The sequence below is a fragment of the Schistocerca serialis genome, chromosome 5 (assembly GCF_023864345.2).
Source record: "Schistocerca serialis cubense isolate TAMUIC-IGC-003099 chromosome 5, iqSchSeri2.2, whole genome shotgun sequence".
In the NCBI taxonomy this organism is placed as follows: Eukaryota; Metazoa; Arthropoda; class Insecta; order Orthoptera; family Acrididae; genus Schistocerca; species Schistocerca serialis.
The window spans coordinates 493,411,618-493,427,825 of record NC_064642.1 but is presented as its reverse complement, the minus strand read 5'-3'; the positions used below and the strand labels follow the sequence as shown (position 1 = coordinate 493,427,825).

The 16,208-nt window shown below is 36.3% G+C and overlaps 1 protein-coding gene across 6 annotated transcripts in view; it reads right to left on the bottom strand.

Annotated features, from left to right (window-relative positions):
- Positions 1-16,208, bottom strand: part of LOC126481672 (protein phosphatase 1 regulatory subunit 12A) — a 374,220-nt gene that overhangs the window by 102,568 nt on the left and 255,444 nt on the right. For all 6 annotated transcript variants that reach the window (XM_050105600.1, XM_050105601.1, XM_050105605.1 and 3 more), the window contains 2 exons: positions 13,299-13,408; positions 12,859-12,933 (listed from right to left, as the gene is read on the bottom strand). In XM_050105600.1, coding sequence (XP_049961557.1) covers positions 12,859-12,933; positions 13,299-13,408 — 185 coding nt within the window. The remainder of the gene's footprint in view (positions 1-12,858; positions 12,934-13,298; positions 13,409-16,208) is intronic.

The window sequence follows — 16,208 nt, the reverse complement described above, 5'->3', positions numbered from 1 at the left end:
GTCAGGAAGTCATTTCTGAAAGTATTTGTATGGAGTGTAGCCATGTATGGAAGTGAAACATGGACGATAAATAGTTTGGACAGGAAGAGAATAGAAGCTTTCGAAATGTGGTGCTACAGAAGAATGCTGAAGATTAGATGGGTAGATCACATAACTAATGAGGAAGTATTGAATAGGATTGGGGAGAAGAGAAGTTTGTGGCACAACTTGACCAGAAGAAGGGATCGGTTGGTAGGACATGTTCTGAGGCATCAAGGGATCACCAATTTAGTATTGGAGGGCAGCGTGGAGGGTAAAAATCGTAGAGGGAGACCAAGAGATGAATACACTAAGCAGATTCAGAAGGATGTAGGTTGCAGTAGGTACTGGGAGATGAAAAAGCTTGCACAGGATAGAGTAGCATGGAGAGCTGCATCAAACCAGTCTCAGGACTGAAGACCACAACAACAACAACAACAACAACTATTGTAATTAAAAACAAGAATGATGAAAATTCCTGACTTTACTACAGGGTAATTTTTCTGGATAAGCTGTGTGTAACGTAAGAGAGCACTGAAGGATTTCAACGTATAGTTAAATATTGAAGACACTGAAGGTATTACTTACAGTAAGCCATCTGGTAATCTCTTAGCTCCTTCCTTATCCGAATCCGAGAAATACATTTCAGTTCTGGATAACAAGCCTATCAACAACAGACTCCTCGAAGCCAACCAGGCGCAGTATTTTCGCTGCTTCTTTTATGACAAGCCATTCTATATGCTGGCAGCGTTCGGCAGTGACGTGTGAAAAAGCTGTGTGCGTTAGTTCCAGTACGTCTGGCAGCATAACAGTCTTTTTACTTCTTGGGCCAAATCCTGCAGCTCGGCTTCAGATCAATTCTGTTGGGTTCATATTGTAATGGTACAGTAGCAAAGATAAAAATGCAGCATTTGTATGATGTGCTTGATGTTGTGAAAATGATTATTTTTCACGTTTCTACTATATTTATCTACCTCTGTGGTATAAAACGATGGACATAGTCCAGATAAAGAAGATTTGGCTTTTCATTTTTGCCTTAAAATTAAATTATTTTGTTTTCTTAATTTAAACAACTTTTATGAACAGTGTTTCATAAAACATCGAGAATTAAGAATTTGTATTTGAAATTAAAATAGGAATTTTGCGTCCAATGTGTATTTAGAAAAAAGAAGAAGTACATTATGCATAAAAATGGCAATGAGTTTAATAAAATTAATTTTTTTTTTTTTTTTTCCGGGGCAGACGTCCAATGACACCCCGTTTAGGTTCTTCATTGATCCGTTCAATCAGTTTTTTTATTTGAGAGAGTAGCTACCCCTATGACTGAATACGCTGAGCTACCGTGCCGGCTACGGAGATTTGAATCAATGCACAAATAACTGCAATTATTCTCACTCCATTACACTACCGACTGCGCTACACATTCGATGCGGGTTTGTGTATCAACTGCGGTATATACAACCATGGGAAAACTTCAAAGCCGATTATTTCTGTAAACTTATGAAAAACATTAAGAACAGCCTATTTCTTGGTACTTTTTAATCGTGTTCCACGTGCATGTTTCACTACAAACAGAAAGCAGCCTCAGCCATTTCCATACCGCGCATTAACAGCGTGACAATCAGAGCACAACGCTGCAGAGGCTATGACTGTACACGATTTTTGAAATAAAAACCACGCAGCTAAAGCGTGATTAAGAAAAACATTAATGACTGTTAATATGTTTGAATATCTTAAAATTCCATTTAACGTAACTTAGTAATAAGATATCTTATACATAAGTAGGACCTACTTTGAAGAGCATAACACCACCAGTGTACGTATGCTATGGCTGCTGACCAATCATCGCGTTTGTGTTTGTTCACATCAGGTTTATTTATATGATGTCATAGATGTTGCACAGCTGGTTCACATCCGTGTATGGGAAAACCGAAAATCCACCACGCTGCTTCACTACAGTTGATGTATATTCCCATTTGGTATACGAGGATCTTGTCATTTCTGTTTGCTATTTTAAATACTGCCATGTTGCTGCCTGTGTTCACATACTTACAGACATATTTGACGGATTTCACTGAACTGCAGTATTTTATGTTTGTGTGTGCTTGGAACACTTTGGGAAGTGTGTGTTGTATGGTACTACCCACAGATTACCTATTTCCAGTTTGTCGCTGCTTCTTATTTGTATTTTTGCTGTGAAGTCACCGTTTTTGGGTGATCATCTTCTGTATTTGGGATAGTCATCAATTCCGGTTTGTGTGTCATTCAAGTATGATTTTTTTTTTTTTTTGTACATTTTCCACCAACTCATACGTGGTGAACTGGGGTTTAATGCCCCGCATGGTCCCTGAATCATGTTTTTTAGTATGTCTTCGTTAGTTCCAGATCTTCTTGTGAATTGGGAAATTCGGTTTTGATGATTTTGTTGATATCTGTGGGATGATTCTTTCTTGCAGACATATGAGATTGAGTGAGGCAGTCCTCGTATTTGCCATTTGACCGTGTACATCCAGCACCTAATGATTCTAAAGATGTGGTATTTCGTGACGACTTCAATAAATCTCATTTCTTTTTGTAGGACAACTGAGGCTATTATGTTGTGTCCATGCATGGGGACTTGTCTGCATCTTAGATGTACTTTGATTTCTGGTCATGGCGAGTTGCACGTGAATGTTATGAAGAGGTCAAGTCTTCCATATTTTCTTATGTAGGCCATGGGATCTTGAGTGTATTTGTGCAGTCTCTCTGACTTTCTATGTATGAAAAGTGTAAGCTTACCATTGTTCCAATGTCATCATTTATGATTGCGTCTCTAAGGTGGATGTATTCTCCTATGTGTAGTTTCTTCAGATTCAGTCTTATGTAAAGCTTTTATTCTGCTTCTACTTTTGCATAGATATCTACCAGGAACTGTTGGAATAAAGTGTTGAGAATGTGATTGTACGTTTCATCATCTCTGGCCATTAAGCCATAAGCATCAAACTCTTTGGAAGTGACTTTTTTGTTTTGTTTTTACACCTGTTTCAGGCTGGATTTGTGTAGTCCTCTCCTTCATTGTACAATTAAGTCACTGCTTGTGTTTTCATTGTCCACAATTATGATGGCAACTTCATCTATCTCAGGTGCATTAAATCAATGTTCGTGTTCTCTATGTGGTCTTTTGTCGGCTGAATTATAACTTTATACTCAGCAGAACTCATTCACTCTAATGCTGTTTTGAGTTTGTGATTCAGTTTATTATATTCGTGTGAGATCCTTTGTATGTCTGACTATTACTGGCCTCAAAAAATGTCCATCGTTGATCAATTTCTGTGTCTTCATTTCCGATGAAATAATTTGTAGAAATTTATGGTCTTTATTGGGTAGTGTTAGAAATGATCCAAGTTCTGATAGATTTTCCTTGAATAGAAAAAAAGTAAAGGATTCATAAAAATGTAACCGATTTCATCTCTGTTAGTGTCGATTGAACTGAGACTGAAAGTAGTCGTTTGGAAACAGATGCCGTACGGTTTTATAATTTAAAGAAAATGTTTTGATTCTGGAGTTTCCCTAATCAAGTAATGTAAAGATTCCTGCGGAGGTGCTTCCAGTGGTGGTAATCAAATTTTTCCATTCATGAAGCAGACTCCTGTTGTTTCTCTATGAATATTTTTGCATTGCAAAATTGGCAGATGTTATCCATTTTTTGCAATTAAAATGTGTGTTTGTTATATTCTTTCGGTACTTCTGCAAATGTAGGGCATTGTATCAACCACTTCTAGAGCTCAAAGCAATGGCCAATGAGAATATTGTCCTAAGTGATTATAGGAGATTGTGAAATGCCTTTTTTTTATGTTGCCATATTGCAAGTGAAAGTATGTTTGTCTAAAGTTACAGTAATGTAGACTTGAGTTAGTACTACTGCTTTTATGAGTGGTTTAGAAATGAAACAACTGGGGCAGTGTATAGTTTAGATTCAGATTTCAGGCCTTTTTTGTTTGTTATGTAGGACTGTAATTTGTTTTAGGTATTAAGAGCGCATGGAAGTTTCAAGATGGGGAGCTGTGTCTAGGAAAAATGTGAATTTGCTTTCAAATATCACACAAAATGTCGGGTGCTTGGAAACAGTATGTCATTAAAACAGTTGACTGTTTACTCTTTGCCCATTTTTTCTAGCATTTGTTGCTTACCATAATGATAATAGTTAATTTTGTGAATGTTTTAAAATTATAATGTAAGTGCAACCATCTTTAAGGACTCGAAGGGTTAAGGACTTGTTAGAACAAACGCCCATTCTGGGACTGTGCTCATGAATTTGTGCCTCAGTAACTATTTGTTTGTGATTGCCGACTTCATTTTATGCACTACTAATCTTATGTACTTGAGAAACTAGTTATTGATGAAACTAGGAATTAGTAATTGTCCAAAAAATAGAACCTTTGAGCAAAATAAATGTGCAAAAAAGTGGATCTAACTTTTTTTTGCCAATACCTTCAAATTCTGAATAGGCCTAAGACTTTCACCTTCAGACAACAAACAAGAAGGCGATGGAGGCTATAGAAAATCAGGTTGGTGGCTTGCGAAGGAACAAGGCGGCCACGTGTGTTCAAATACACAAGCTAATGACTTTCTAAACAGCCTGAGTCTTTAACATGGGCGCAGCAACTGTGATTAAGTTTTCAATTAATGAAGTACACAGCTCATTAGTTGCTGATGTTCGTTTACTTTTAGAATTGACCATGATATGATACTCATAAGGGTATCTTCTTCAGAAGAACAAGGAGTCAACCAAATTTTTTTTCTTAACAACAAGTGGTATCTTGCACCCAATTATGAATATGAAGTGATTTCAATTCCTAAATGGAAAATAAAAACTGTTCCTTACTCTAATTACATCATGTAAAACATGTTACATCCATCACAAGCTAAGGCAATATCATTAAAATCAATTAAAACTGTAAGCTTAAAAACTGGTATGGCTATTGAGAAGACAAATCTCAAACTAAGCACATAACAATTAGCTATAGTGCTTATGCAGACTAAAAAAAAACTAATAATAAATTGGCAACTGATTGGCTGTATGCTTTGTTAATCGGAAAATTCCAAGCAGTCATGTATTCTGGAATTTGTTCTCTGGATTATTTACAACACATTGTTTATACAATGCCTCTACCCTTCACATTATGACAGAATTTGTAGTAAGATGAAGAGAAGAGAAGAGAAAAAAAATCTATCCAGTAGCCTAGTACATGGTTAAGGAACAAATGCTTTTATGTGCTACAAACACCATACTAAAGTGTTTTAGGCCTGTTTCTTATCAGTCACCTGATGAATACTTTGTGAATGAATCTTTATTTAGGGAATACATCTTGTGCATGGTGAGTGGAAAGTGGATGTTAACATTAATGGTTATTGTTTAATACTTCCTTAACACAGTGTAGCCATGATAAATTGGAAGACTAAGCTGGACGAAGTTCCAAGAAAACCCAAGATTTATCCTATGGTGGTTTCTTTACTCAGCAAGAAGTTCTGCTCAATGTAATTTAAGCAGAGGTTGGTATTATAAAAAAGGCCACAGATGGCCAATATATTTGCACGATTCTTTGAGGAAACCAGGAGCTGTATATAACAGATGACACACACACACACACACACACACACACACACACACACACACACACACACACACGCACACACGCACGCACAATATTAGGATAAATTATAACATTATAGAAAACTATAGTTTAATGTCATCATTAAAGTCAGATGGATTTGGAAGGGATTTATGCAATCCCTTTCTATGGTACCATACTGGCATTTGCTTTGAGCAATTTAGAGACATCTGAGAAGCGTGTATATCATACCCAGTCCTCATTCAAGTTTAGTATCTTGGCCACTGCACTGCCTCAGCTGGTGATCAATCAAGTGTTAAACAATAATTGAAATGCAGACAGGTAACAACATCTTATATTTTCTTTAATTTCCTTTACTTTCAACTTATGTTTAGTGGTTTGTATCTGAAGAAAGTAACTGGTATATTTTTACTACATTAATACTTTGTTTTCATAAAATATGAAACAAACCATGTCCAATCACAAATTATGATTTTTAATTCATTGCACAATGCATTTTGAGCACTGGGCATTCATCTTCAAGTTTTTGATCAGTGTACTTTATTTTTTGACTTATAAGTTAATACTGGCTCTTTAAAAATTACGTAAGTGCCTTACAAAGTGGCACATAGTGACTACAACAACACCGAAAAATTACTTACTGTTTGCAGTGGTGCTTATATGGTTTTTAAATACAGTATTAGTAAACATACACAATTTTTGTCCTACAGCACATTTGTAAGCACAATTCAAAACAATTTTAAGATGCTACCTTCTTTCACATACACAGATGATGTTATTTGTATGACCATACAAGGATGTTATGTCATTAATTATACACAGATGCCATGTGCAAAACAATTATTTGCATACATATAATATTTGACTATATGTTATGAAACTGTTGCACCATTAAATATTTATTGCTTTAGGAAAAAATGAGCTTTTAAAATTGTTAAAAAAACTTGCCCATTCAAAATGTTTTTGGAAGATTTTTCTTTTTGTAATATTACTTCTTAATTGTTCTAGAAAATCAAGCTTTCTACCATTATATTTAATGTGGAGTCCAGAGAGACTGTTATAGACTTTACTTAGTTTGTATCTATTAACCTTATGACTGCTTGTTCACTTGTCCTGCTACACCACTCCCCTGGTGCTACTGAAGAGTTTATGCACCCATACATTTTTTGTAGCTTTACTGATGTGTTTAAGTGTTTTGAGCCACTGGCTCCTCCTGATGTGTTCGAATTTAATTGCACTGAGTCACACATAGCTGTGTGCTCCAGACATGTAAAACAAGTAGAGCTGTATTTCTGCATTGCTCTTCAAATTTCTGTTCAGAGTTCCTGTTGCATAGATCAAGTGTGCACCTATGTTTGCTGTTGTGGTCCCTTGTTGCAGAATTCAACTTCGCCTCGCATGTTTTCAGCAGTTTTTAACTTTGCTTTCTTCTGTTCTATGAGAGAAATGTCATGTCACTGTGGTAGCACAGAAAGAGAGATCCTGGAGATACTAGGTGTGAGTTCTCTGATGTCGGTAGTGGTGATAAGTCTTCAACAGAATCATGAAATGGTAGTCCTCAGCCCTGTACATCAGCCAGTTACAGCACACCAGTTTTATGTTTCTTCAAGAGGTGCAGTCAGCAGTTATTTGGAGTCTGAAGTGTCAATAAGTGACAGCTAAATGCTTTGGAAAAGAGCACAGATTAATGACACTTTTGACTGGAAACAAACCCATTTACACCCATTAAGACATGTGTTTGGAGACTGCTTGGGAACACAAATGTCAACTGGGTAATGACTTGAGCATTCTGTCTTTTTTTAAATGATATTTCTGTCAGAAGACCTGTTGCAGTTTATAGTAGATGAAACAAATTAGTCTTGTGTACACACAAGGGCAAATACTCCAGAACCTGAATTGTCAACTATCAAAAGTGGAAAGATAGTGTATCTAAAGCACTTTACTGCTTTCTTGCTATTTGCCTTCTAGTGGTCCTAGTTAAAAAGTTGGAAACTAGTGAGCTTTGGTCCAGATACTTATTATCAAACACTGTGGTCTTCAGCAAAATTTTCTTGAGAGACTGTTTCATTTTACTTTTGAGAACACTACACTTTAGTGACAACTCTGTGGGCACAGAAGGTGAAAGTTTGTTTCAAATTAAAAATATTGTTGATGAATTCCATACATTTCATAGTGCATTTAGTGCACATCAAAATCTTTGTACTGGAGAACAGCTCTTGTTCTTCAAAGGTCTGTTATCTTTTACACAATTACTGTATCCAAGCGAAGTAGATAGGAATTAAGACATTTGTATTGTGCGACTGTCAGGCTAGGTACGTTCTGAATTTCATTAAATACACAAGTGTGACAACAGACACTGGATTCCACAATTTAGACAAATGTGGCAATCTATTGGAAACCAAACAAACGTGGCAATGTAGTGGAAATACTTATGAGAGTGTAACTGGGAGAGGGACATACTCTGTATGCAACAACTGGTATTCCAGGTCAGACCTGTTTCTCTGGCTTCACAACCAAGGAAAAACCACACCTGGTACTGTTCATAAGAACAGACGCAACATGCCAAAACTACAGAAGAAACTGAAACGAGGAGAAACTGAGTTTGAGTCAAATTACAAATGCTTGTTGTAGAAAAATAGGGAAGAGAATGGAGGAAAGCTGGCAGGGGAAGGCACTCTGATGACAAGAATCTTCTACGTTTTTCAGGGAGGCATTATCCAGATGTTATTGTAAATGAACATTCAAAGAAAAGTATGTTAATGCACAGATGTGCATTTTTCAGAAAAAGAAAGTATGCTGAGAAACCAGATCCCATTGCAAAACTTGCAATGTACCATTATGTGTCATACCCTGTTTTGAGACTCATCACACAAAGAAGTAGCTGCCTTTGCATCTACATACATCCTCAAATACTAATTCTCTGAATTTTCAGAATCGTGCTCCTCTAAAAGGATTTTGCTTTCCTTCCAAGGATTCCCTTTGGAGTTCCAGAAGCATCTAATGCCTACTGGTATGAAATCTCGCAGCTTGCCTCCGAGTTGCTACGCTGTCTTCCTTTAATCTGACCTGGTGGGGGTCCCAAATACTTAAACAATACTTAAGAATGGGTCGCATTAGTGTTATATATGCGTCTCATCTACAGATAAACTACACTGTCCTAAAATTATCCCAATAAACTGAAGTTTACCATTTGCCTTCCCTTCTTAAACGCTTATGTGCTTATTCCATTTCATATTGCTTTGTAACATGACCTATGTCTCAATATTTAATCGACGTGTATGTGTCAAACAGCTCATTATTAATGCTGTAGGTTTATTTTTACTATTCATCTGCATTAACTTACATTTTTCTCCATTTGGATTTAGCTGCCATTTATCACACCAACCAGAAATGTTGTCTAAGTCAATTTGTATCCACCTACAGTCATTCAACAATGACACCTTCCGGTACACCACACCATCATCAGATTGCTGCTAACACTGCCAGTTCGATCATTTATGTAATAACAGCAGTCGTGTCACACTTCCCTGAGGCAGTCTCTGATGAAAATGCGAACATGCATGGGAACATTACTGAACTGAACCATAACCCAACCACAAAATTCCAGAAAATGCTTAATCAATGCGACTTACTCCTATCTGTTAAACCAAATGAAAAGTTGCTCATTAATGAACTCTATCGCCCTCTAACTCTGAGCACAATCAAAAATCCACCAACCCAATTCTCCGATCACATTGTTTGTAACGTCTACGAATTCACCAGAATACAAACTTTCAAGTATAAAATTATATCCTCTGGGAGTTTTACACTTCTGAAGCCACATATTCAATAAAAAACACAGAAGTTAACAACTCTCATCAAAGATACAGAAAGCCCTACAGAAGCTAGATTTGCGTCATTTGACATTGTTAATCTATTCACAAATGTCCTCAAGGATAAATTGGAGGAAAAATAAACTTCCTGGAGAAAGTGTTTATAACATAAGCTATGTGGATAACACTCGCAGAACTAATTCAGTAAAATCAACTGACAGACTAGGCAACAACATACAGGCAAAATAATAATAGAAGCACTATGGCAAAAACAACTGACACATTATGTTATCTTCCCAAGCATTTCCTACTTAGTTGAAAGCAATCGTAGAAAACTTAATCTGTTAGAACAATTACAAAAACTTCCGAAAACATGTGAAATGAATAGGGTTTAACAGCAATTTTATTGTAACAACCCACCACTGTGGTTTGACTCTTGACGATTACTACCCAAAAGCTGGGACTATGTAACTGTCCACCTACATTATGGAAATATAATTACTGAGAGTATTCGTTGTCATTTTTTGTTCAATGTTAACACTATAGTTCTAACACACAAAAAATTTCAGACAGTGACGTGTATTCTTGATGGATACACCTGCAGATGCATCTATACTAATGTGAAACCGGTAGTTGCGAATGAAGCACCTTCATACGGCTATGTGGCTTTTGGAAAAACCTCATCATTCATGACTTTTTAACTGTCATAATTTTTATGATAATTTGAATGGTTGCTGAGTGTTGCATAGTGTTATTCTTATTCGTAATATCTTTGTATTGTCTTATAAATAACAAAATCTGTGTATACGTATATGCATTTCGATACTCTTTGGTGTTATGAAATGTGTTTACAAACGTGCTGTAGGACTAAAAATGTGTGTATGTTTATTAACATACTTACTCATACAGACTTAAAAACTACGTAACCACTGCTGGAAACATTAAGTAATTTTTCAGTGTTGTCTTAGTTCTGCAAATTTTTTTTTAGTCTCAATGTGCCACTTTTTAATATACCTACGAAATGCTGGAAGGGTCAGTATTAAGCTAAAGTCAAAAAATAATGCAGAGTGATCAAGCGCCCTAGAGCTCGAAATGCATTGTGCATTGAAATAAAAATCATGATTCGTAACTGAAGATAGCTTCTTTTTTATTTTACAAAAGTAACACAGTCATTGAAGAATCGAACTTTTTTTTTAATGTTCATCCACCACACGTAGAACTAGGCCTACCAATCCCCTTGGATTAAACATTTGTTCACTGTAGAATCCACAGGATGATTTCACATTAATAACGATGGTTTACTTAGAAAGGGCCGAAGATCACAACTGTGATCATTTCATCAATGTCCTGAAAAGCAGTAACACAGACTTGCAACTTGACATTAACAATAACTTTAAACAGCTGGACATTGACAGTAGCATAAAATAGTACACCAGAAAGATCTTCATTGATTTGCTCATTTCTTTCAAATTTAAATCCAGTTACTGGATTTTGCAAAATCTAAGAGAGAATTGTCATTTGTGATGAGAGTGTGCTAGGCAGTTCTGTGAACCAACATTGAAGAACATTAACTGTTGAGTGGAAAATGTTGTGGGTCTACATTTGCTTCCTGCTGCAGTCATACATTTCAGGAAACTCCAGAATTTCACCCATGTGATATTCATAATTTTAAGTTCCAATGTAGCTTCTTTTTAATTTGAAATTTCTGAGGCGACTTCTCTGCTTGACAAGTGTTTAGAAGTATTAAACAATTGCTTGGCAAACTATTGCACTACCACAAAACAGTGTTAATTAGAACATGGTGTGTCATAATCTCTGTACATTATGGAAAATTGAAAGTATTGTAGTATGAGAGAAGTTTTTGGCTGAAGAATGCCATATGCAGACAAACCTAATGCATTTTCGTTGTATGTGTTTGTGACACTATGGACAAAAACCTGTGAAATATAAAGGAATCATTTTATGACCTTGCACAGGTTCCAGCCCAAAGGAATTGTTGAATATACACATGAATAAGGTGGAAAAAATGCGCCAAGCTTGCTTACTAGTGGTGGTTTTGTACTAGTAAGTGAAGAACAGATTAACAAGAGACTGAACATAACCAAAACAGTTCTTCTGACACCCAATTAATATTTATTGATGAATAAGGCCATTGTATTGTGGCTGCCAAGGCTACTACCAACAATTCAGAATCAACATTAGGCACACATGAGTGATATGGTATCTCCCTAAAGAGAAAAAGATAGTGTTGATGAAATCCATCTAAACATTTGTTTTATACTACTAAACAGTGTCAAACAGAAAGCGTCCTCAGAAATTTTGAAGGAAAAAGAAGCTACTTTGGGAACTGAAAATTATGGATACCAGAGGGTGAAATTCTGGAGTTTTCTGAAGTGTATGACTGCAGCATGAAAAAATGTTGGCCCATACCATATTCCACTAAGCAGTAACTATTCATCAATGTTGGCTCACAGAACTACCTAGATCTGGTCACAACTGACCATTCTCTCTTTGATATTGCCAAATCCAATAACTGTGGACTTAAATTTAAAAGAAATGAGGAAACTAATGAAGACTTTTGGTGGACTTTTTACAAACACAAATAACAAAGTACTTTTCTGCAGCTAAATTTGTTACTTTCATGTTCTGTAAAATGTGGTGTAATATTAGGAAGCTGCTGAAAGAAACAGGGCTTGTTACTACTTTTGTATTATGCAGGTCAGATAATTTCAGCTTTTTATGCCTGTTAAGTGTTCCCACATCTGTCCACCACTCATTCTTGGATATGCACTTGCTGGTGCTGCAATTTGCTCCTTTATACAAATCTATACAATTATATGAGGTAATAGTTGGCAAGCAGTTACCTTCAGGAGACTAAGAAGTACATGACAGTGTCCTAGCTTTGTTACTATTAGTTTCTTCCTTGGAGAGAAGAGTGCATAGGTTGGAAAGGTCAAGGAGGAGAGGCAGGTCACCTAGACTATCTGTTGTGAGAAAGAGAGAATACAAAGACCTTCATTATTAAATGGGGTCAAATGGTAGTCAGGCTGGTCAGTCAAGGTCAACACACAGAAAGACCATATAACCAAACAACACTTCTCTCAAATCAGGAATTAACCATAAGAGAAGTACATTTAAACTTACAACAAAAGTGAAGCATACCAACAACATATGAGAAGAACACAAAGACAGAAAACAATTAAAACAAAGTACTAATGGAGTTCCAGAATGAATGAAGTGAACATCAAGAGAAACAGAGGAAAAAATAAGGGTGGAGAGGAAGAAAGATGATAATGTGCTTCCCTTGACCAAGCAAAGCAAAGAAGGAGAAGAAATAATAATCATATTCTGAAAGTTTTAGAAGGGGCATTTCAACGAATTTAAATAACTTCTTTGAATGCTTCAGACCGTCTTACCTCATCATTTGCACCTTTCGCAATGTCAAGTGTCTCCCCTCCAGTTAGGGCATCTTGACGATCAGGATCAATTTCCTGCGAATAAACAAAATAAAAAAAATTCTGAACTCTACTTTTTAATTATTTCTGTACGTTATATTTGGCATCTTGGGGTCTGCAAAGGCAGTCTATTCATTAGAACACACATAAGACCAGTGAAGATTGTTTGTCTTCCATAAAACTCACTTTTCATTGTCAACACTTAAGAGATTTTTTGATTTCCTGAGCGGGATAGCTGCACTAGGATTTCAAATAATCTCTAAAATATAGACCAATACATTATCAACTTCATTTCTTCTGGGAGAACTATGGTTATTTTATTTTGTATTTTGTTTTAAAAATAATAGTGTCACATTAATGTGCATACAATATTTTTCATGTGGAAAAAAAAAAACACTCACATCCATGTCTACGTGCACAACACCAGTTGACCTGCGCTTCGGTCGCCGCCGCCTTTGTATCACACCTTGGGTTGCTTGTGCATTTCTGATGTCATTCTCCTTATCTTGATCTGTAAAGGGAGGAAAACTCAAACTTAAGCTTTGAAAGTACAAGACATCTTTCTAACAGGTCTAATAAATTGCACAAAAAGGTAGTAAATAGGCAGGTGACAGGGTGAAGTAGCACAGAAGAGGGGCAGTAGTGGAGACACTCTTTTCTTGAAGGAAATGGCTGGTCTGCTACGTCACCATCCTCTTGACTGAGAGTGGTACATCAGTTGCAGAGCTAGATAAAATGTACAGGAGAAGCAGTGTACAGGGGTGAGGCCATTGTGCAACATCCATCATTCTCATCAACAAGTCTAAAGTGCAATCTAGAACTATCAGCAAAACTGACCTCTGGGTAACATCTCTACTGTTTGAAAGCTTCCATACTCACTCAGCTAAAGGCAGTTAGAGAAATGGAATTCATTAATTTTCGGTAGTGCAAAATTATCCCCACGATTTGCAGCTATGTCCCAAGAAATACAGTGGACCTGTAAGTTGTGAGCCTAGCGGAAAGACCACTCAAGAGACTTCACCTATCAAGAGACTTCACCTATCATGTGACAACTTCAGCTGCAGCCGTTTAAAATTGTGCCAGAGGGTTGAGATCTGCACTGTACACCTAAATGGTGTGTCCACTACACACCATGTAGCGAACTGTGTAGCTGACTGTAAAGAAGTGCAACAATAGGGGTTAATATCCATTTGTGGTTAATATCCATCTGTCTGCTTCCACTGTGATTGCCAGTTGGTAATACATCACTCACTTTTACAGAATGTGTGTGCATATGCACTGTGATAACCAAATTTTGCCAGGATCCAGCATGTGCCGTACAACAGTTAGCACTAATTTTTGACCCATGGAGCAATTTTATATGAAAGAAAAATTTAACTTTTATTTCACATAAAACCCCCAAAAAAGCGTTCCATCAAGTGTCTTTCATATCATATCCAGTTACAATGGGAATGTCTCAGTTCACTGATCCAACAATCGTTCGAATTTCGTCTATATTCCTGTTTTGGAGGGGGGGGGATGATCACTAGGTTGGACTTATTTTTAAAAGCCCGCACACCATCTTGAAGAAAATATAGCTCACCTTGATGATACAAAAAATAACAGTCGGCAGTAGTATGTATCGTACAACTGGATATGTTTGCGTGCAATTGAGACAAGCGCCAGACATAGCTAACACATTTCATACTTAATGTTACTGCAAACTCACAACATTACCGGTTGAAAAGTTTGATTGCGATAGACCTACCTCAGCTTCAGGTAAGTAACACCAGATTTTATATTTTTACAATTAATCTGTGATGCTTGTCTTTAATTTTAGTAGGCTTGCGTGTGAGAAGGTACACCAATCGACATTAGCAATGGTTTCTGTCTCAGTACCTTCTTTTAATTTTAGTAGTACAAAATACATACTTTATTGTAATAAAGTGTTTTTACTGATGGAGTTTGCAGATTCCGCATTACGAAGGTACGAAAAGGATGCTCCTAGTGCAATTTCATCCATCTGTGTTTCTATCTTACTTACAGAAACTAATAATGCTATAGACTTGAAATGTAGAATAGTTTTAGGAAACACGAAGTCTAAATGGGGCTCAAAATTTTACATTTAGGCTTCTAGTTCAAGTGAAGCCTATGTTATTTCTTATATTTATGATATATGATGTTCGGAACTAAAATATCAACTTCCTAAAGCAGTTTAATACTACTCTCAAAAATTCTGAAGAGAGCAGACCCAAGGGCTTCCATGAAGCTTGAAATACATGAAGATTGAGGCAGCGGGGGGAAGAGTGCTTAAGATTGGCAATTGCTGGTTCAAGTCTAGTTTCAGTCATTACTTTCTTTCCATTCAGTTCAAATATCTACATGATATAAATATATGCTGATTAGCACATATTTAATTGTCATTTTTATGAAAACTGTATGTCTTCTCATTTCTAATTACATATCACACACAAAAAATCCAACTTTCATTGCCGATATAAATCACTAATCACCAGATTGTTAAAAGAAAATAATTTCAAATTATTTTTTCTATCTTCATGTACCCTCTGCTTCAAAATGCCCATAAAACATGAACATTTGTTTAAAAATTTTCCGTAACTGGGAATCAAATGCCACTGATGCGACAGTTGGGCATTTCCGTTCAAGACGTAAGGTTGATATGGCATCACCTAGTAAACAAATATGACCTAAGAAGAGGAAAGTTACAGAGCAGTTAAGAACTTTTCCACGACAAATGGACTGTAAACTATTTTTTTATGGAATATAAAACAAAATCTGTATGTCTGATATGCAATGAATCTGTCTCTGTTCCAAAAGAACATAAGGTCAAAAATCATTATGAGGCCAAACATGCAGTTATGTTTGATAAGAACAAGGAACAATTTCGAGAAGACCAGGTAAAAGACTTATAAAAGTAAACTTTCTGCTTCACAGCAGATATTTACAAGAGCGAACTCAGAGTCAATATTCTACAAGAAAGTGAGTTATGCAGTAGCTCTGATACTGGAAAAAGAATCGAAGCCGTATTCAGATGGTGAAACGGTTAAGGAATGCTTAGATGCTCTTACTGAAATTGTGAGTGTAGAAAAGAGAAAGAATTTCTCAAAAATCAGCCCATCTCATCAAACTATTATTAGGCATGCGGATAACACTGAAAGACAATATGAACATAATTTAAAAAAATCATGCATCTGAGTTTGTATTTTATTCTCTAGCTTTAGATGACACACAGATATGGTGGATACTGCCTAGGTGGCAATTTGTGTCACAGCTCTGATGCCCATTTTAATAAAGCAGAAGAATTAGCAGCA